The sequence below is a fragment of the Mustela putorius genome, unplaced genomic scaffold, assembly GCF_011764305.1.
Source record: "Mustela putorius furo isolate JIRA1106 unplaced genomic scaffold, ASM1176430v1.1 tig00000095_pilon_pilon_pilon, whole genome shotgun sequence".
Taxonomy (NCBI): domain Eukaryota; kingdom Metazoa; phylum Chordata; class Mammalia; order Carnivora; family Mustelidae; genus Mustela; species Mustela putorius.
Genome location: NW_025421280.1, coordinates 32,117,112 through 32,139,506, shown reverse-complemented (window position 1 = coordinate 32,139,506; position 22,395 = coordinate 32,117,112). Strand labels below are relative to the sequence as shown.

The window sequence follows — 22,395 nt, the reverse complement described above, 5'->3', positions numbered from 1 at the left end:
GCCCGGTTGGAGTCAATCCCCCAATGCCTCTGCTCTGAGTTCTCCGTGTTCTGTTCCCTCACTCCTGTGATTGCCCAAGTCCTCACCGTGACCCCACAAGGCTCTGCGCCATCTGCCCTTTTTTCCTCTACTTCCTCCCTTGCTCACTCTGTTCCAGACTGAGTTTGCTGTGCCTCACACATGCCCAGCATGGTCCTGCCTCATGGCCTTTGCTCAGGTTATTTCCTTTGCTAGGATCGTTCTTTCTACGAATATCCATGTGGCTTCCTTCCTCATCTCCTTCAGGTCCCTTCCCAAACCCAAACCCGTCTTCTAGCTGGCCTCCCTGAAACAGCCTCCCGCCATTCCCTTGGATGCCATTCTGCCTCTCTCGCATTCCTTCAAATCACTTCGTGATGTTGTTCCCCATCTCACCCACTAGAGGGCGAACTCCACGGTCCGTTCTGTCTTTACACCACTGGTGATGCAGGGGTGTGTGGTCACTCAGGCCAAGCTGCATGGGGGTGGGGTTGATTCGTGGGTTAGGACTCAAGTTGAGAGTTCAGGACTATCATGGGAGACCCTTGGGAAAATCCCCCGTGTTGTTAAGCTCTCAAGACCCTTGACACTAACTCATAGTTTTTCTTTCCTTATGGGAAGCAGCTGGAATTACCAGCTCTATCTGCTGTCCGCTGTAGCTAATTGAGGTGCCCGGGGTGGGGGGGGGGTTGTGTGGCTCCTTCTCAGAGACCCAGGGAGGGAAAAAAGAGATTGTGGCATTTCCTAGTAAAAGTCACGTTCTCCTTCTAGTTTATAGGTTTCCTGTTTCTGTGAAGAAAAGGAACACACCTGCCATTGAGAACAGAATTGTGTCCCCCTCCCCCAATTCATGTTTGAGCCCTAATCCCCAGTGTCACTGCATTTGCAGGTAGGGCCTCTAGGAGGTAATCAGAGTTACATGAGGTCATAAAGGTGGTCCCTGATCCCAGGGGACTGCTGTTCCTATAAGCGAGAGACCCCAGGCTATGTGAGGACACAGCAAGAAGGTGGCCATCTACAAGCCGAGGAGAAGGCATCACCAGGAACCAGCCCCGCTGGCACCTTGATCTTGGACTTCCAGCCTCTGGAACCATGAGAAAATAAATCGTTTAAGCCGCCCCGTCTCTGGTATTTTGTTACGACGCCCGAGCGGACTGTTGCGCTCGCTCTAGGCATTTGGGTTAGGTAAGGGATCTGGGCAGGGTTTCTCAACCTAGTTAGCACCATGGATGCCTGGGGCTGTATCATTCTGGGTGTGGGGTCACCCCATGCACTGCAGGGTGGTGATTAGCCTCTCTGGCCTCCACGTTCTTGGTACCAGTGACACCTCCTTCCCCAAGTCCTGACAACCAAACTGTCCCCAGACATTGCCAAGTGTCCCCGAGGGGATAGAACTGTCCCTTGGCTAAGAATCACCACCTCCAACTGTTTCTGTTTCAATTCACTGGGAAGTCTCCCATTCGGGATTGTCATTTCACATTTAAACAAAGGGGGAATCCTTTGGGGACTTCAAGGTGGCCTTCTGCTGGGGTCCTGGGGTTCCCTTCCAGGCTGAACTTCAGACTTATTCCTCCTCCAGGGACAGAATTACTAACATCTGGGGTGGGGTGAGGGCAGGATCAGGAGGTCCTCCTGGACGCAGGCAACAGTCCCTCACAAACCAGTTGTGTCCCAGGGTTTACCATCCTGGGTCCTCCCCTGCTGTATCCTGTTTTGCGTGACATTGGGCTCCGAGTCTGTCCCTGGAGGACATTTGGCAGCAGCCTCGGCCTCTACACCCCAGATGCCACTGGCACCAGCTCCCTCCCAGATGTGACAACCAGAAATGTCTCCAGAGTGCCAACAACCCTTGGGGGCAGGATCAGCCCCTGGCTGACCTAGGGTTTACCCCTCCCCCCACCCGAATCCCCAGTCCCTACCCCTCGCCAGCTCTATCTTTCCCCCTGCATGCCTCACCTTCCAACACATTACATACTCCATGAATTTATCATGCTTATTGTTTGTCGCCTTTTTGCCTGCAGCCCCATGAGGGCTGGAGATTCATTCGTCTTTCAGGTCTGTGTCCCACATACCAACAACAGGGCTGGGCACACAGCAGGCACTCAATGAATGCTCTCGTTCAGTGAGCCACGGCCAACGTGGCCAGCAGTTCTGGGTGGATAATAACATGCCAGGAGGTCACCCTCTCTGGTGCACCTGGGTCAAAGCCACTTAGCTCCCATGAGGCCCATCCCAGAACCTTCCACGTTCTGGCAGATCCCACATGCAGAGAGAGTCTGGTCTTTGGGGGAGATTAAAGGGCAGGATAGTGGTCTTTTGGCTCGTCAGCCCTGTGGAATCCTGAATGAGTGTGCAGGCTGGCCCTGGGTGGGGATAGCCTGGGCTGTGGCCCTTTCTAAGACAATTCCTGTTTTGGGAAGCTGAGGTCCCCTACAACAACCAGTGGCATGTCAGGACTGAGGACCATGTGGGCACGGGGGATGCCAGACAGGTGCAGAGATGTCTGGTAATAGTTGGCTCTGGTTTATCTTTTCTCCGTGCACCACCCCCACACCTGTCTGGGCTGATAGTGCACGGTGGCTCCACGTTTCTACAGCTCTCGTGTGCTCTCTGCAGAAGTCGGAGTACTAGTGTGTGGCTGGGGGTTTGCATCTGCTAACTGGGTTTCTGTATGGGTTGGTGGTTGGCTCTGCCCTTAGTGCACAGCCAGGGGGAGCAGGAGGACAAGGGGGCAATGAAAGGACACAGACTGAGTCCCTTGGAGGGAGAATTCAGGGGTTCAGACACAACGTCCAGGAAAAAGAGAAACATGAGAGAAGAACTTTCCTCAAAGATGAGATTCTCCTGGGTGCAGAGAACAGAGGGGTGGGGAGGAGGGACGGACAGACAGAGGAGGGAGAGGGATGGACAGAGAGGGGACAAATAGGTGAGCGGAGGGACCTGCCCTCTTTCTTCCAAGTATCCGGCTAAGAATGACCTCCCAATTTTTGGAGGATCTGTATGACTGAGGTTAGTCCATTCTCCCATATGCTGCCCCCTGTCTGCTGGAAAGGAGTTCAGTGTGTTTAGAAGTAAATGGAGTTGTTGAAAAAAAAAAATAAGTGTTATACTTTCAGCCCTCCTAAGACACAAGTCAACTAAAAAGGCTGTGATTGCCATCACTGTTCTAACTGTTGTCCCCAAGCACTCAGCGAACCTTCCTTAACCCCGGAAACTGGATCAGTTATTCTCCGTGGAGCTCTGGGAGGGCCTGGTGCCCTCACCAAAGTCAGGATAGGGAGAGGTCCCTGGCTCAGAGATGTCAGGGGCGTGACCCTCTGGGGACTGAGTAGCATCTGGAGTATGAGTGACAACAGCAACAAAGTCAGGCACATCCCTGGGAGCCTTTGAAATCCTCATGTAGGGCATCTGGTGGGTGTCATAGAGACTGGCCTGACTGGAGTCCCACAGACGCTATCCTCATGATAAAGGACAACTTGGCATTCTGAAAGAAAGGACTGCTCTATGACCAGCTCCTGGGAGGTCACCTCTATGTCCTTAGAGTGTCCTGCATGATGAAAGTGTCTTTTGGGCACGTGAGATAGTTTACCCCAACAATGGGATTTGTGGTGGGGGTCTTGGGCCATGTGACCCACCATTAGTGTGACCTCTGGAGGGGCTGGAGTCTGAGTAACTAAGTCAGCCAGGCCTACACGTCCAACCTCCAGCATATACTCTGGTCACCAGGGCTTGAGTGGGTTTTCACAGTTGGCCACACTTCAACTGGGTTGTCACATCCTGTTGCCGGGACATCAGTGCTGCCCACATGACTCACCTGGAAGTCTGCACCTGGTCTCCTCCCGTGGACCCTGACCTCTGTGCCTCTGCTTTGCAGATTTTAACCAGTATCCTTCTGTTGTAATAAACCATAACTGTGAGTCCAATAGTGCCTCTTGGTTCTGAGAATTTCTAGGTAATCACTGAATCTGAGTCTGGAGTTCTCTTGGTACTACTGAACAGGTCCCCAGAGAGAAACAGAAGCTGGATCACAAAGGTATTGCAGACCAAGAGTGGGGGCAGAGTTAGACCCATTTTAAAGGTGAGTGTAACATGGCAGGCAGAATTCTGAAGCTACCCCTACCTCCTGCCCCAAGACGCTAGTTATTCGATCAAATGCTAGTCTAGGGACTGCCAGGAAAGGCTTCTGCAAATGTAATTAAAGTCCCAAGTCAGCCAGCTGTAAGATACATAATTTATCTGGGTGGGCCTGACCTAATCAGGTAAGCCCTTGCAAAGCTGAGTTTTCTTTCCACCTGGTGGCAGGAGAGGTCAGACAGATTTGGAGTATACAAAAGATGAGATGCCTCCCTGGGAGCTAAGTGCAACCTCTGGCCAAACGCCAGCAATGAAGTAGACCCTCGGGCCGATGGTCACAGGCCACTGAATACACCTGAATGAGTCTGAAAGTACATTTTCCCCCAGGGCTTCCAGAAAAGAGTCCAGCCTGGCCAACAGCTTGATTTCGGCCTTGTGGGATCCTGGAAAGCCCAGCTGAGCCTGTCTAGACTTCTGACCAACACGACTGAGAGCTATTAAGTGGGTGTTTTAAGCTGTTATGCTTGTGGTTGTTTTTTATGTGGCCTAATTAGCTAATATGTGGACTGAGGCTCGGAGAGGGTGTGATCTGCCCAGGTTTACAGCGAGGACAGGGCAGGGCAGGTGGGGAAGATGAGCCCATGGAACATAACTCTTCCACCTGATTAGAAGTCTGCTGCCTGCGCTTCAGATTCCTCACCTCCCCAGGCTGGGACCTGGACCAGCTTCAACCACAATGATAAGGAAACAGTCTTTGGGGCGCCTGGGTGGCTCAGTGGGTTAAGCCTCTGCCTTTGGCTCAGGTCATGGTCTCAGGGTCCAGAGATCGAGCTCCACATCGGACTCATGCTTCTCACCGCCTCCACCCCGCCTGCCACTCTGCCTACTTGTGATATCTCTCTGTCAAATAAATAAATAAAATCTTAAAACAAACAAACAAAAAGAAACAGTCTTGGGAGCATAGAGCCACAAATAGCCAGGACCTGGGCCGGACTTCTGCTGAGCACTGAGCTGCCTGGTAGGCCTGAGCCACTCACCTCTGACTTATTGCAGGAGAAAGAATTTGCAGGCTGTGCCAGACAAGGGCCTGACCCCCACCCCCCCACATCTGTCCTCTCCTGAGCCTTATCTCTGCTTTTTCTGATTCTCTCTTGCTATACTGGGGGGCTCTTTTTGCTCTCGGAACTTTCACCTGCATGTTTCCTGGCTAACTATGTCTGTCCTCAAACTACTCCCCTCTGCCGGGCAGTGTCCTAGTAGAAGCTGCTAACATCCCTCCTGGAAACCTTCCACCTCCCCAGCAACTTCTGGCCTTGGCTCCTCCCCATCCTCTTTCCCTCGGGACCCTGGAAGGAACCTGGGTCCCTGAAGTTCTGTCTTCCTTCCTCTTCACCTCCTGGTGGCTTCAGCTGGTGGAACCCTAACCTCTCTCTTTAGTGCCCTGATTTCCAGCCCAGGGCTGGACGAGGAACTCAGCCTTCTGTCAGCCCCTGTGCCCCCTGATGACCTGTGTGCACCTCTTTCTCTGTCCTCCTGTCCCACTAGCTGCCAAGTCACATCGGGTCTACTGTCAGGCCTCCAAAGCCCATTCCAGGTGGAGGGGAGGAGGGGCCCTCACCACTCCCCCAGAGCTGCCTGTCACAAAATCCACGGGTCACTCTTAGGCTTTGTCTTCCTTGGTTACTGGACAGTGCCTGATAGGCTGGAGACACCCTCCAAAAACCCACATTGCCCTGGCCCTCACTCGCCTCCCTGGTCACCCCTTCTCTGTTGCCTCTAACCCTGCAGGCTGTCTTTGGGGGCATCCCTCAGCTCACACTCATCTCCTGGGAGAGCTTGTCCAGTCTCCTATCAGCATCTGATGTCTCCCGACTTTTCACCTTCAGCCCAGCCAGGAAAACTCATTCTTTTGCCTCCTTCAGAATGTTCCTGGGTTGTGTCCCACATAGGACATTTAAGCTGGAGACTCCCCTGCCTTCTGTGTGTCTCTAGGCTGACACCGACTTCCTGCCCTTCCTTAGCCCGGAACCTACCCCTTCTACATTTCCCTTGTCTCAGGCAACTGAGACATGGCTCTGTCCTTTTTGTGGTTAGGGCTCAGCCCCTGGTGGTGGCTCTGACTCCTCCTCTCTTTCCTTCATCCCCTCCATTGGTCATTGGCTCCCAAGAAATATCCAGAACCTGAACACTCCACATCCCCTGAATCTAGGCAGTCCTCCTGTGTTCATGGGGTAGTGGCCTCCACTGTGACCTCCTTCCAGACAATTCTGCCCTGTGGCTAGAGGGAACCTTTTCAAATGTGAGTCTGGTCAAGCACCCCCTTGCTCAAAGGGCAAGTTGGTTCAACACATTGGCGGATGGATGGCCTCCTACCCCAGGGCCTTTGTACCTGCTGGCCTGAGCACTTTCTCCCCAGGGGTCCATGTGACTCCTTCAGACCCTGCTGGGGGAAGCCCCTCCCACAGGAAGCGGAAGCCGCGGAGCACAGCGCCGGCCGCTCAGGCAGTGCGGCGGGATGTCTGCCAAGTGAGTGGGGAGTGGGATGACGCTCATGATGAGGCAGTGGCGCATCTGGTTTCATGTGGCGAGTGGGATCCCTGGTTGCCCACAGCTCTCCCCTCCCAGGCCCCAATTCCATCCTGTCCTACCTCTCTGCTCCCGCTCCTGCCCTTACCCTTGGCGATCTTGATGTCCAGGGCTGTGCGGATCAGAGCCATGAGGGTAGAATTGAAGTGGACGGTGTTGTCGTCCGCCACGGGCAGATCCATGCGAAGGAGCCTCTACAGAAAACCAAAGGCGGGGGCAGTCATTGCCAGGCACCCCTCCCAGTCCCCCCCCGCCCCCCCCGTGAGCCAGACCCACACTACCCCGGGAGCCCTAGGAAGAACTCTGAAGGCGGTGGCTGAGGATGCTCCCCACCCTCAGGTTATCCATCCCCTGCGCTGTTTTCCGGTTTCCCTTCGTGGCCCACAGGGAGAGCTCTGGGGCTCTCCTAGTCCACCAGCCCCCGCCCTTCCCTCTCCCGCATGCTAGATCCCAGAGCTGGCATTTCCCAGGTTGGCCAGACCCTTCCTTGCCCTGCCCCAGAGTTCTTCTGGACGGCTCCGCGCCATTCTGACCCCAGAGAAGAAGAGCGCAAGGCAGATCGCGGCAGATCATGCAGCAGCCAGGCACAGTGGTCCCCGGGCCACAGCCGCCGGGGGGGCCACCGGCTCCCGCCTCCTCCCCCGGCTCGGCCCAGACCAGACCAGATGGGCACAGACCACATCATTCCTCTGAGAAGCAGCAGGCAGGCGGCCCCCCACTGACGGGGCAGCCGCTCACGGACATGCAGCGAGGCCATGACACACAGAACGGCAGACAGGGGTGCGCATGCAGACGGAATCTCGAGACTCATTCATAGCTCCGTGGGAAGTGTTTCTCAGGGGCATGTCCAGATCTTGGCTCTGTGCGATGGCAGGGGAAGGGTGAGGGGGCATTCCCGTGGCCCAGGGAAGAAAAGACTCCCCGTGTCCCAAGCAGGGGCTCTGTCCCCCGTGCTTGGTACTGTAGGAAGGTTTGCTGGACTGGTGGGCACCAGCCCAGGCGGAGGTGGCATGGAGATGGGGTTGAGGGTGAGTTAGGCGCTCACTAGGGGATTCAGACATACGTCAGCAGGAAAACACAGAGCTGGAGATGGGGAGAGGGATGGCAAACCCAGAACAGAACACAAGAGAGGGATTGGGGCAGGGAGGGGAGGGAGGTGGTAGACAGAGAAACACACACAGACTGGGCTGCTGTGCACAGCTGTGCAGGTTATGCACTGCACAAAGGGCTAACCGTCTTAGAAATCATAGATTAGTATATTTAAATGACAGCTTTTCAGCAGATAGCAAAGAAGTATCTTGTTTTTGCCAGATGGGTGGATTACAACAATTTTCCAGCAGACAAAATGTTCTGTGGAAAGGGTGTCCTTTTCAAATTTGCACAAAGGTGCCTAAGGACCCCTGGTGGCCCTGCACACAGACCAGGAAGGGAAGGGGGTTCACGCTCTCTCTCTCTCTCTCTCTCACACACACACACACACACACACACACACCCACGCACATACACACACGCACAAGCACACGGGCAGCCAAGCAGAGACCAAGAGAAGGTACAAAAGGAAAGCTAGAGGAAGGATAGGTGCTGAGAGAGGCTTGTCAGAGAGGCTGGTGGGACAGCCTCTTCCCAGTCTAGACTGGGGAGGAGGAGGAGGGACGAGGTTGCAGGGAGAAGGATGCTTGAGGCGGGAAGGAACGGCATTAGCAGAGGGGAGGGAGGACTCTCACAGACACAGGGGACGAGGGGGGCAAGGTGGCTGGATGATGGGGCGATTTTCTGGGAGAGCAGGCGGCAATTTTTAAAGGTCATCCCTGAACTTCTCGTGGATGAGCTGGAGGGAACAGAGCATCTGTCCTTGGGTGCCAAGGGAGATTCCGGGACAGGGGTCTGAGGGGTGGCCCAGCCCAGCCGCCTGGCGGCAGGACCCCTGCTCCTTCAGCCAGCATGCACCGTCCCCCGGTCGGCCATGGTGCTTGCCCGCCCCAGGCCCCCGCCAAGGCAGCGTGCATGGCCTGCATCAGGGTGCCACGGTCCAGGGGTCCAGCTGCGGCCTGCCTGACCACTCTGGAACAATGGAGAGGCATGTTGGGGGTGTCTGGGGGAGAATGGGTGGCATAGGGGTTGGGGCTTGGGAAGCAATTTTGGGGGGGAGGGAGAGGTGGAGGGAGGAGAGGCTCCGGGTACCCCTTGGGAGGTCTCGAGTCCCCCAAGGCCCTAGGTCAGAGATCAGCTTCAGGTGTATGTAGGGGTGCTGCTGGACCTGGGGGCTCAAGATATGAAAGATGGGGGGGGGCAGGGCCTTGCCTTCTTGGGGCCAAAGCCCACCCCCCCTAGTTGTGAGGTACCTGCCCCGGCCTGGGACTGGGTGTGGAGGCTGCTCTAGGTGAGCAGAAAGGAGACGAGGCGGCATTCCCTCTGAAACATGTTTGTGTCCAATTTGGTTCCCAGGGGACCAGGTGCGAGGGGACTGGGGGCACCCCTCCCCCTCCCCCCGGCGTGTCGGCCATAATGGAGTCTCAAAACACCAAGACACACTCATCAGAAAAGACGGACACAGTGTGCTGCTTAGAGTCAAGGGACGGTCATGATCCATTTACTCGAGGAGGAAAGGGCAAAAAAGAAAAAGAAAAAGAGGAAAAAAAAAAAGAAGAAGAGTAGCTCCAGAAAAAGAGACTCGGCTGGTTGTTCCTGGTCAGCGCTGAAAAATCCCCAGTGCCCGACGCCGGTGGTCGGCAAGGGTAGACTACCTTGTAAGCCACTCTGGCCGGACACTTCTTCCCCAGACCCAGGGGCGGAGACATGTGTCTCAGCATCTGATACATGTCCGGGTAAGGCATGCGGCCCCTGGCAGCACCGAAAACAAAACGGGGTAGGAACGGAGAACCAAAGAAAGGGGTGGGTGAAGGGAGAGGGAGAAACGGAAAGAAAAAAAAAAATTAAAAAAATAAAACAAAAAAAAACAACAAAGATAAAAAACAAAACACCAAAAAAAGGAAAAGAAAAAAGAAACCAAAACAAAAATCCAACCAAACAAACAAACAAAAAAAAAACAAAAACAAAAAACAAAAAACAAAAAAACAACAAAAAAAAACCACACGAGCCGAAAAAATAGAGAGAGGAAGATGCAGAGAACAATAAAATAGGTGTTTCAAATAAATGGAAAACAGGAGGAAAAAAAAAATGGAAGAAAAGGTCATTAAAAAAAGATCATTTCACTGCTCATGAGCAGGGAGAGAGAGAGAGAAAAGAGAAAAGTCAGATTCAGTTTTGACTCTGAGCTAGGGTTCTGGTGGGGCTTGGAGGAAAGGCGGGGTCTCATTTTGGAGGGACTGGCACAAGGCTCTGGCTCAGTGTTATTTTAAAAATTGGGTCAAGTTCTCTGGTTTGGCTGAGGCTGGTCTCTGAGGGGGCCTAGAAGGGGAAGGGGGGGCCAGGGCGGTGGGAGGAGGGCTGGGGGCTTTGGGAGGCAAAGGGTGGAGGGGGAGAGAGTGGAGGTGATGGGGGGTCAGTGCACAGCTCCGACCCCCGATGTGTCTGATTTGGGGTGCCGTTGAGACCCTGGGATGGGCAGCTTCAGCTAAGAGCAAGCAGAAATGGCTGAAGGGAACAGAGAGATTATGTCCCATGCTTCATCGAGTCTACGTGACTGCATTCTGTTGGCTAAGAATTCTCTAGTTTAATGCAAGAAAGAGAGATGGCTCTGTTTTTTAGATATATATATATATATATATGAAATATATATATTGAGGAACCCCAAGCCACACTCATTCCATGGATGCTAGCAGGTTTTAGTGGAATTCAAACCTTGCAAGCAACCCTATGAGGACATTTCTTGCCTAAGCCGAGAGGGGGAGATATCACGCGCAATAAACTGTACATATCCTTATAATGAATCCGACCACTGAAAGGAGAAGACAGGGGTTAGTGGAGGCAGGGGTCTGGGCTCACGCTAGCTCCCTGTGCACGCAGCAAGGTCGTGATGCCAGAGGCTGGGGACCCCCGGCTTTGAAGGGGTTGGGGAGACTCAGGGATGAGGGAAGGTCCCTGAACTGTTCCCAGACAGTCCGGGGGAAGAGGGTCTCGGTTGGGGTGTGCGAAAGCTCTGGGCCAGGGTGGGCTGGGGTGGGGGTAGGAGGGGCCCTCCCCCAGGGCTCTCTCTGTAACTCCCTTCTCCCCAGTCTGCACAGGCTACACTGCAGGGAGGGGGAGCTCGAGGAATAGGGGGACAGCATCCAACTGCTGTGACCTAAAATCAAAAGAGGAAGAGTTAGGAACCAGCCAGAAGTCAAGGCCCCCGACCCGTGGCTCACCCCAGCCTCTTGGTCTCACGGAGGACCTGTCTGGGGTTGTGGGAATGGCAAGGATGGAGTCCTCCCCACCTTCCTCCTCCTGGAGGCCTCCCCTCCAGCACTCGGGGTGCCAAGGGCCCCCATTAATGCTTTCTCAGGCCCCCAGCCCGGCTCGAACTAGACTCTTCCATTAGTGGTTGGTGGGCGCTGAGGTTCGGGGTAGCTTCTCTGAGCAGCTCCATGCTGGTCCCCAAGTGCACAGGGTAGAGAACGACCCTTTGGAACCACCACCAGGAGCACTCTGGTGCCCAAGGGTAGGAGAGCTCGCTCCCTTTGTAGCTGCGAAAATGCGAGAACCCCTGAGGCTTTGTGTCTTTGGCTCTGGCCTCCTGTGATAGCTGTCCGGCACCAGTCTGATCTCACAGCCAATGCCACCTGCCAAGGGAGCTAGACCGACCCTGTTCCCATCACTCCCAGGACAGCAGAGGGTAAGAGGCCTCTGGTTTCTTCCCCGTCCTCTGTCTGGCTGGCCTGGCTAGCTTGTCCTCACCATCCTGAGGCCTCTCAGTTGCGGGGAGAATCACAGGAGGCTGAAACCTCAATGTTTGATTCCTTCCTTCTTCTCCCAGAAAGCCTGGGCCTCGGGCAGGCGGTCCCCAACCATTTCACCTGTGGCACGTGAGGGCGCTGATCCTTGTCTCTTTCCTCCAGGTTGACCCCTCGGAGATCCCAGCTAGCTCCCCAGCGACCCAAAGACCCAAAGTCCAGGACCTGACCTAGCCTCGTGGGCTCTAGCAGCCAGGGAGAGGTGGGCGATGTGGCTGGAAGGGGCGGGCGACTCCTTACCACGCTGCGGGGTCGTACTCGGCCCAGACACGCACGTACTCATCCAGGTGGTGGGGACCCAGGATGGAGGAATCTCGAGTGAGGTACTCAAAGTTGTCCATGATGACGGCGACAAAGAGGTTCAGCATCTGTGGGGACCCCGGGGGCCGGGAGGGAGTGGGGGAGAGCGAGACACACCCAAACACACATACACAGAGGCCGGGAGAGAGAGGGAGGGAGAGGGGTGAGATGACAAAAGGGAGACAGAGAAAGAAAAAGATGGGGGGATGGGGAGGAGAGACACACCCTCACACAAGGAGCCCCAGAAATGAATGCAGAAATGGAGATGGGACAGAGAGACAAAGACAGAGACAGAGAAATACAAAGAGACAGAGACCAGTAGTGATGGACAGAGACAGAGCCGGAGAGAGAGGGGGAAGACGCTATGTGAAATGGGGGCCAACCCCAAGGGACCACCATGACCCCGCATCTTCCCACACCATCCCCCCCCAACAAGGCCAAAGTCAGTGCTCCATGTGGATTGTATTCCCAGCTCCAGCACAAAGTAAGCATTCAGCAATTATTTCCTGGATGGACAGATGGACAGATGCATGAGTGAATGAATGAATGAATTTTCTTGCCCACATCTGCACCCCGTAGCACGTTTTCACATGTCCTTCTGGCCCTTAGCACAGCGGGAGATTACATCATTTTGCCTCCAATCCTTTGCAAATGTTGCATCTTTAGTAAACATCAGGATTTGTCTCCCTGTGGGGAGCAGCATCTGGGGAACCCCCCTCTTTTATCTGTAAGAGGCTGGAGCTGGGTGTGGCCAACCCCCAATTTCTGGCTCCCCAGGCACTGGTCAGACAACCCAGGAAGAGCTGTGATTGCTTGGGGAGGGACACATGACCCAAGGTGGTCAATGCGAGCCTTCCCTGGGATTTGTGCTGACACCCTGGCCATCGTTTGGCCTCAACAAGGAGAAAGTCTGAGAGCGAAGCCAGTGCGGGGAGGAGCGAGGAGGATGGGGGTCTGCTGTCAGGATCCCGCCTCACGTGGACTTTTCAGGTACACAAGTCAGTGAGCTGTATGTGCTGCTTACATTAGGGAAGTTTCTGCTACTTCTAACGTGTTCTAGTTCTTGCTCGTGGTCCCTGCAAGCCACTCCTTGAAATCTTCCTTCCCTTGGTCTGAATCATCTCATCACAGCATGTATCAGGCCACGTAGCTATTACCTGCTGACTTGTCTGCCAGTTACCCCCGAAGCCTGAGACACCTGAGTTCTGTCTCTGTATCTCAGTGCCTAGCATCAGGTCTGGCATGTAGTAGGTATTCAACAAAGGTATAGATGTAAGCCTAGTAGGTGCTTAACAAATAACCCGTAATCCTAGGCATCCCTAACTTCAGTGACTCAATTTTTAATTCATCTTCATGATATTGACGAGCTCCCGCTGTGTGCCAGGCACTGTCCTAGGTGCTGGGGATGCGGCAGTGAACAAGACAGAAATCTCTGACATCGGGGGGCTGATGGTCAAGCAGAGACGTCTTCTAGGGTGCCTGCCCTTCTCAGATGGGCTCTATTATAGGATCTTGTCCTCATATGTATCTATAGCTGCTTGGACAGGGTGGCTATTTGACCAAGGGGTGGGCTGGTCCATTCAGATTCTCTCGCCTGGGAACTTGGAATGGGGCAATGAATGGAGCTTGTGGGTCAGCAGCTGCGGGTGCTGGACTCGGGGGCTGAGAGACAGAGCCTACAAGTCTCTCAGTGTGAGGCCACAGGTCTGAAGGGGGTGAGGGTGTTGGACTTTCGCCAACAGATGCTGGCGTCTGGTCAGGGTCTGCGCTCATCTCACGCTCTCTTGGCAGCTGGCTTCCTATATCCTGCTGGTGGGATCCACGGTCAGGAAACTAGACCAGGGAGGATGGGCGAAGGGACCCCTTCTGTCTCCAGTGTGGATCTGTCTTGTGGGTTGAATTGTGTCCCCCTCAGAAGACATTTTCAGATCCTAACCCCGGTACCTGTGAACCTGACCTTATTTGGAAAAAGGGTCTTCGTGATATCAAGTTAGGATGACGTCATACTGGATTGGGGGGGGCCCTAAACCCAATCTGACTGCTATTCCCCTAAAAGAGGAATCTGGACACAGACGCACAGAGGAGAGGATGGAGGTAAGATGCCGGAGGGACAGACCCAAACCAGGGAACACCGGGATCCAGAGAAGCTGGAAGAGGCCTGGAAGGATTCTCCCTTAGAGGTTTTGGAGGGAGCATGGCCCTGCCAACTCCTTGATCGGTTTTAGCCTCCAAAACTGTGGGAGGGTCAATTTCTGTCATTTTAAGCCATCAAATCTGTGGTCCTTTGTCACAGCAGCCACAGGAACTGTGTACAAGTGTCCTGGGGCCATGGACAGCCAGGGTGCCAGGGGCGGGCTGGGGGTGAGTCAGTCCGCCCTCTTTTCCTTTTAATTCCCGAAGCCAGGAATCCCTGATGACTCCAGGGTTCTCTAGTTCTCTTTCAACCCCATGTAGCCAATCCTTGTATTAAGTCTCCTCTAAGATATCTGGAGAGTTTCTGTTCTCTTAACTTGGCTCTGTGGCTCCAGGAAGAGGAGGGACATAACTAGTATCCCATGTAACTAGACTGGCCGTGGGGACCGACTGGCCCTGGGGACCAGCTCTCAGCTCCGCTAGTTTTTTCCTCAGTAAAACCCAGTGACTCTCGGATAGGGGAGATTCTGTCCTTCCCCCAGTCTCCAGGGGGTCACTGTCAATGTCAGAAGGCATATTTGCTTATCACACCTGAGGCTGGAGGCCAGGAAAGCTGCTAACCACACTGCAATGCACAGGACAGCCCCCCTAACGCTCTGCAGAGACCGAGCCAGGCCCAAATATCAGCAGTGTCGCTGCTGAGAATCCCTGGTTAACTGAATCCCCAGCCGGTGCAGAGACGCTCTGGAGGGAGCAAATCTGTGACACAGCCGTATTCTAGAGAAACCTATGCCCCGCAGTGGGAGCCAGGTCAGGGAGGCCCCCCGACCCCATGCTACTTGCCCCACCCCCCCACATGCACACAGACTCACCAGAAACGAGCATAGGAAGATGAAGGAAACGAAGTAAAAATAAGCAAATTCATTGCCACACTCGGGAGTCAGGATGCCCGAGTTCTTATCACACGGCTTCCCACTGAGGCAGGAAAGCATGATGTTGTGCCAAGCCTCCCCAGTGGCACTCCTGGGGGAAAGGAGAGGGGGAACCATCAGGGACCTGGGCACCTGGACCTGGGCGCCAGGCCTGGACATGGATATCCTTCGGGGATATTTGCATGGGGGTCCGGAGTTGAACTGGCATGAGTTCAAGTTCTAGATATGCTACCTTTTTGCTCTGGGAGCTCAGAGAGATGATTCTCATTATTTAGGTGTGCTTTAAAGTTCATTCTGGGGGACTTTAAACAATGCTGATGCAAAAGCCCCACTCTCGCAGACTTGCTTTCAACTGGTCTGGGGTGAGGCCTGGGGACATAGCTAGGTATTTTTTTTTAAAAGATTTTATTTATTTATTTGACAGACAGAGATTACAAGTAGGCAGAGAGGCAGGCAGAGAGAGAGGAGGAAGCAGGCTCCCCGCTGAGCAGAGAGGCCGATGTGGGGCCTGATCCCAGGATCCTGGGATCATGACCTGAGCTGAAGGCAGAGGCTTTAACCCACTGAGCCACCCAGGCGCCCCATAGCTAGGTATGTTTTAAAGGCTCCTCTTCCTCCAGGCTATGATCACCTCTTATTACCTTCTCCCTAGGTCTCTCTGCTCCAGGCACACTGGGATCTCACTGTCCCCAAACATGCCAGCCATGCTCCTGCCTCAGGGCCTTTGCACTCATTATAACTTCTTCCTGACCTGCCCTTCCTCAGATAGCCACAAGATTCCCTCCCTCACCTATTTCTCTCACGCGTCACCTGCCTCCAGGGAGGCATGACCTACCAGCCCTCCATTCCTTTAGATGTTGTCGCTAAATTAAAGAAAAATTTTTTTTCTCATTCCCAAGTGTACATAAGATTTATCATTTTAGGGGTGCCTGGATGGCTCAGTCGGTTGAGCATCTGCCTTTGGCTTGGATCACAATTCCAGAATCCTGGGATCTAGCCCAGCATTGGGCTCTCTGCTCAGTGGAGAGCCTGCGTCTCCCTTTCCCTCTGCCTGCCCCCCCCCCACCTGCTTGTGCTTGCTCGCTCTCTCTCTAATAAATAAATAAAAATCTTAAAAAAATTGATTTTAACTATTCTTAAGGCTAGAGTCCAGTGGCCTTCAGTACATTCACAATACCGTGCACCTACTTGTCACCACTGTTCACCTGTAGAATCTTTCATGCGTCCCACTCATGCAGTCCCTGGCAATCTCTAGTCCTCCTCTTTACCTCTATGAAATGTGCCTGTTCTGGGCACTTCATGTAAGTGAAATCACACATTATTTGTTCTTTTTTCTGTGTGTGTGTGTTTTCTTTTTAAAGACTTCATTTGTTTATTTGACAGATCACAAGCAGGCAGAGAGGCAGATAGAGAGAGGGGGAAGCAGGCTCCCCGCTGAGCAGAGAGCCCCATGCAGGGCTCGATCCCAGGACCCTGAGATCATGAACTGAGCCGAAGGCAGAGGCTTAACGCACTGAGCCACCCAGGCACCCCCGCACATTATTTGTCCTTTTGTGCCTCCATTTCCCTCTTAACCTTGAATTCTATCCCCTTCCTGCACTCTCCATCACTAGCTTACTGATGGCCTTTCTCCTGCGCAGGAATAGAAGCACCTGGAGGGCACGGAATATCTCTTTCTGTTTTGTTCACGGTACCTTCAGCAATGCCTGGCACACAGTGGTGCTCAATAAACCTCCCACGGATAAATGAACGAGGGAACTCTAATGCGCATCCAGGATTAAGAAATCAAGCCTCAGGGTCCAATTAGCCTCAGTTTCCTCACCTGTCAGATGGGGTTGCCAAGAATCCCCACCTCACAGGACGGTCAGGACTCAGTGATGTAATGCCTGAAAACGCCTTCCATGCTTGTATCCTAGGACCTTTAGCTTCTGCTTAGCCAGGGTCCCTGGGCCCCCCACAAGCCCATGCCAAGCCTCATTGGAGCAGAAGGAAGACAGCACGCCCCCTATAGGAAGAGGAGGGAAAGGACATGCCCCCTACAGGAAGAGGAGGGAAAGGACACGCCCCCTACAGGAAGAGGGGGGTAAAGGACACACCTCCTACAGGAGGAGGAAGGAAAGGATACGCCCCCTACAGGAGGAGAAAGGAGAGGACACGCCCCCAACAGAAGAGAAGCAGGAAAGCACATGCGCCCGCTCACCTGAAAAGAAGCATGAGGGCCTGGAAGAAGGTCCGAAAGTTATTGTGCTCAGTGATTTGGAACTCATCCTCATCACTGTCCTCATCCTCCACGTCGATGCCGATGTTGCCAAACACCTGGGGAGTAGGAAGGTCATGAATGACCAGGGGCACCCATGTCCCCAGTGGCTTCAGGGAAACTCCACTCAACCATCATGGCTGTCTCTCCAAACTGGGTTCCCCTAACCCACGCCTGCCTAAGGATGGTGGCCCTCCCAGGGAGGGCTCTAGGAACGCTAGGGGATCGACACTCACCTGCATCCCGATGATGGCATAGATAAAGAAAAGCATGGCAATCAGCAGACAGACATACGGCAGGGCCTGGTGGGGAAAAAAAGGCAATAAAAGAGAGTGCCAGGGGCCTCTTACCCAAACCATCTCCCTCCCCGTCCCAGGGTTCTGCCCCACTGGGCTGGGCAGCCCCAAGCTGTGCCAGAGTGGTGCCAGGGATCCGTGGGCCTTTTTGAGGTCATAGTGGCAAGAAGGCATCAGGGGGACTCTCAAGCTATACCAGGGGCCCGCGGTTGAGGGACGAGCTCTACAGATCACAGACTCTCAGCAAAGGACACCACAGAGGCATTTCCACCTCATTTTTACTTTCAGCCACAGCAGGGGTGGGGGTAAAAATCTTCTCAGCCCTAGACTGGCAGCAGGGGCTCACCTTGAAGGACTGCACAAAGGTCCAGAGAAGAATCCGGATGGTGTAACCCTGACGGAGGAGTTTGATGAGCCGGGCAGCTCGGAAGAGGCGGAGAAAGCTCAAATTGATGAAGTTATTCTGGGGAGATGGAGAGAAAAGGGTGACCATCCACCCACCCCCGGGGGCTCAGAGCCGTCACCACTCACAGAGGCCCCTACATGAAGCCAACCAACAGGAAAAGCAAGCCAGACCCCAAATAAGGAGGGAGAGAAAGCACTATTAATGCAATGGTGCGGAGGAAAAACGTGGAAAAAGGAACAAAGTTGGGGGGGGGGGTTGGGAGGAAAAGGCAACTCAAAAGCATAAACCCTCCCTGCCAGCCCCACCCGCGATGGGGAAAAGGAAAGAAAAAGGAAGGAAGAGAAAGGAACCGGGTGGGGTGGGGAAAAATAACCAAAGAACAAGTGAAAGAAAATATATCCGAATCATCCAATCAGGAAAAAAATCGAGATGGTTTTTGTTTCTCCCAACAACCAAATGCACTGAGACGATAGGACACAAGCGGGTCAAGTTGCCGAATCCATCACACGTGTACGATGCACAAACACCAGGGCAGGGTCGGGGTAGCCAGCGCGCAGGCCTGGTGGACATGTGCGGGTTCCCAGGGCATGTTACGCTCTGGGCCAGAAATGCATCTGTCATGGGACTCAACGGGCCCCCTGCCCTGCCCTGCCCTGCCGAGCTGCCCACCCGCTCCTGCCCGCCCTGACCTCACCCCACGGCCAAGAGGAGCAGCGGCTCGAGCCAATCGGAGAAGCGGAAGAGCATCTTTTCTTACCCCCTTGGCGAGCGGGAATGGGGAGGACGGGAGGGAGCTGGGGCTGGTCGGCTGCAGGGCGAGTCCTCGCTGCCCGCTGAGTCGGAGAAGATGCATTTGGGGCCCTTTTCCCCCCTCTCAGGGATGGCTTCTCAGCTTCTGGGGCTGGGTGGAGTAGCACGGGACCAGGCCTGCGGGAAGCAGGAAGTACGCAGCGCCCGTGGGTGGGTGAGCTCGCCGACAGCCCAGGCCCACCAAGGGGCCGGTGCTGGAGGTGGGGCCGTCCCTGCCCCCAGGACCTCCCTGCGTGGGCCCTGCCTCTGCTCAAAGACCCCCTGACTAGTCACTGCCTCTACCTCCTCCCACCCAAGCCGGGAGAAACCCCCAGGGAAGGGGGCGCGGTCAGCTGGGAGGGGGGCCAGGAGAGCAGCGGGAGGTGGGCCCCTGGCTGCCCCCCGCCCCGGGTCGGGGAGGAGGGGTGGCTGGTCTGCTGGGGCCTCAGCGTCGCTGGTGGGGGACACGTGGCTCAAAGTCACAAATGGACCAAATGTGACTGGCGAAGCTCTCTCGTTGGGCCTGAGCGGTTTGGTTCTGATTAAGAAGAATTGCCAGTGTTTAAAAATCAGATGTCTCCACCAAATCTGGTGATTCTGGCAACTCTGGACCTGCCTCCAGGCTGGCAAAAGTTGTCTGGGGCTTAGATATGGCAGCCCCCATGAAGTGGGCCATGTGCCCTCTAGTTTGACGAGGTCCCCCACGTTCTAGAAATGGCACCCGCTTTCCTGGTCTATGGCACGGGCTTTGATGCCAGAGGCACTGGGGTGCGAGACCTCCGCCTTGGGCAGACCAGGAAAGCTCCGCTGGTCACTCTGCCCGCAGGCTGGAGGGGGAGGACCTTTACCTGGGCTCTGCTCTAGGGGATCTAGAGAGCCCTAGACATGGGCCATGTAGCAAGATTTCCACTGGCCTCGCCCTCACCCTTCACATGCGGCAGGGACGACCATACAGGCTGCCCTGACAATCACAGCACTCCTTTTGCTCTCAAAAGCTCGGCTGATGAATTCTATATGGGCATCCTACTTGGTGGCTCCTGGGGGCTCCCCAGCTACTAGGTCTGGCCTGGGAGCTGAGAGTCAGGGATGGGAGTTCAAGGAATTTCTGGGGCTGATGGCGGGGGGGGGGGCTCTGGATTGGTTGGCAAAGTCTAGGGTGCTCGTTGGGACCCATCAGTTGGCCTTTGGGCTTCTAGGATGGGGGAGGGGACTGGGAGAGCCTATCCTGACCATCCTGGGCCCAACCACTGTGAGAAGCTCCCAGGGGCCCCAAACAAGTTCCCACTCCCAGCTCAGCTGAGAGTTGCCCCCTGTGCCCAGCTGACCTGACTCCCAGCCCTGCCTGGCTTCCCAGCTCTACCTGGGGATGGGGCCGATGGCCCAGGTGTCCCCAGCCCCTCCCGACCATCCCCAGAGTACAAGCCATCCCTTCACGGGGCGGGTCATAACATGTGGACTCTGCCCAGCATGCAAAGGCAGGCGGGCCTGGAGCAGCTTCCGGGGACTCAGGGTAGAGCGGGGGAGCCTGCCACCATGCAGGAGAAGCAAGGGGTCTCGCAGGGGGACACGTGCAGAGAGCATGCTGCCCTTCTTGGAGCAGAGGAAGGAGACACATGGGGGAAGTAGGGGTGGAGATGAGAGAGGTCCAGGGGGTGGGGGCAGGGGAAGGTACTTGTATGCCCTCATCCACCCCTCCGTCGTCTTCTTGGTTCTGCATCAAGTCCTTCAAGTGCTCGCAGAACTTCTGGAGACTTCCCTCTTCCTAGCTTCCATCTTTCCATCCACAGCCCAGGAAGGAGCAGCTGTGCTCTCCTCCAAGCATGCCCCGTGCGCCCTGGTTCAAGGGTGATGGGGTGGGACGCAGGCCCGGGAAGGCTTGTCACGCTCAGGAAGACACGAGAACCAGCCACTGAAGGGTCCAGAGAAATCCTAGCATTTGCAGATCACACCTCCGCAGACCTTGCCCCTGCGCCCCAGATCCCGTAACCACCTGCCTACTTGACTTCCCCCGGGGTGCCCTTAAAGGCACCTCAAACTCTGTGTCTACATCTGCGCTCTTCCCCCAACCTAGTCCTCTTCTGGTATTCCCTAACTTCTGTCTCCCAGTTCAAGCCAGACTCAGATCCCTCCAGGTATCTTTCTCCCCCAGCCCAGACCCAACCCATCCCCAGGTCCTGGAAAAGCCCCTGCTTAGGTGGCCAGTCCCCTCTCGAGGGGATCCTGGTGCTCCCTCGTGGCCTCAGCCATCTTGTCTAATCACACTTCCGTAGCTGCATCTGCTCCAAATCCTCTCAGGCTTCCACAAGGCCCCAAGGGCTTATCCCCTCCTAACGTTTTCACTTTCCCTGGGTCAGCCTTCCTTCACTCTCTTTGCTCCCACACCCCCTCACTGGGAGACCCAGACACCTGCAGGATTCCTCTTGCCACCGGACCTTTGCACATGCTGTTCTGGGCCTCGAACGCCCCCCCCCTTTTGTTAACAATGCTTATCCTTTAGTTCATAACACAGTTGTAATTTCAGGTGGGTTTGAGAGTGGTTATTTGATCAATGCCTGGCTTCCTCACTTTGGCTTTAGGCGAGAGGGTGGCAGTGATGGTGTCCCCTGCAACCCACTTCCGCTTGCGGCACCACATTCAGAATCATGAAATGTCTGGGGGATGAGCGCACGTGGTGTTGCTAGCATGGGAGGGATCCTGGTACGGGGGGGGGGGGCGTCCTTCAAAGGGGCGCAGAGTTGGTGGGGCTGAGGCAGGGGAAGATAGAATTTACGAGAATGAGAAGTGTGCAAGGAGCAAGGAGTGTGCAAGTATGCAAAGAGGAAGGGAGGGAGAGCGATGGAGATGGTGCGTGCTGGGGCAGGAGCGTGGGTGTGCAGGGAGGGACAGAGAGGGACAGGTATGCATGGATATGTGTGGAGCAGAGAGGAGAGAGAGGAAGAGCACCCAAACAAGAGAGTAAGGGGGAGTGTGGGTGTCGGAAAGGGGGGCGGGCACATGGGTTCAGCGATGGTGTGCATGACCTCCTCCTTGGACTTGGAAATTGACGTCTTAGCCAGTCAGACCCACAGGCCTGGAGTGGGGTGAGTTAGCCCGGTGCCTGGGCTCCGTGAAGCTGAACAGGAGACAGGGGCGATGAGTGGCTGGCTGAGGGCTCCGAGTGTAGGGAAGCAGGTAAGGGATGGGGTGGGAGACCCAGCCAGCTGACTAGTCTTGCGGGAGGCATTACACAGGGCAAACCCAGTCTTCTCTTGGCAAAAGCTGTAAACCAACCCATGAAGAAAACCCCAATTCAGAACCCCATAAAAACAATGAGAAGGGGGGTGGCAGGGGAGGGAGGGAAGGAGGGGCTGTTGGAATGAGGAGGGAGTGGGAGTGGGCTGGGGAGACAGACAGAGAGATGGGGTAGGGGGGCTGGGGAGGAGCATCAGGCAACCCAAGTCCAAAGCCCAGGGCAGGACGTGCAGTGCTGACGCGAGAAGATGCGTTCACAGTTAATGTAAGGCATTTAGACTTCAGAAAGAAGTAAGACCAACCGGATTCTAGATGCAGATGTTGAAGATGGAGGGGGAGCGGGCGGGCGGGGGCAGTTGGGAGGCGTGTTCAGCGTTTTTTAGGTTGATTTGTAACCAGTGCCAAAAAACCAATGGGTTTCGGTTCCCGGGCGGGGAGTGGGGGTGGTGGGTTGGGAGATAGTCATTGGTGTATGAACACA

General features: G+C 55.0%; 1 protein-coding gene across 15 annotated transcripts in view; it reads right to left on the bottom strand.

Annotated features, from left to right (window-relative positions):
- CACNA1A (calcium voltage-gated channel subunit alpha1 A) overlaps positions 1-22,395 on the bottom strand; it is a 287,509-nt gene that overhangs the window by 9,444 nt on the left and 255,670 nt on the right. For 4 of the 15 annotated variants that reach the window (XM_045083255.1, XM_045083266.1, XM_045083331.1 and 1 more), the window contains 8 exons: positions 22,217-22,222; positions 17,835-17,951; positions 17,429-17,494; positions 17,136-17,251; positions 14,876-15,026; positions 11,811-11,938; positions 10,480-10,576; positions 6,767-6,872 (listed from right to left, as the gene is read on the bottom strand). In XM_045083255.1, the coding sequence (XP_044939190.1) occupies positions 6,767-6,872; positions 10,480-10,576; positions 11,811-11,938; positions 14,876-15,026; positions 17,136-17,251; positions 17,429-17,494; positions 17,835-17,951; positions 22,217-22,222 (787 nt within the window). Of the gene's footprint in view, positions 1-6,766; positions 6,873-9,422; positions 9,520-10,479; positions 10,577-11,810; positions 11,939-14,875; positions 15,027-17,135; positions 17,252-17,428; positions 17,495-17,834; positions 17,952-22,216; positions 22,223-22,395 lie in introns of all 15 variants that reach the window. The other 11 variants (XM_045083256.1, XM_045083300.1, XM_045083277.1 and 8 more) reach the window with 3 other exon arrangements.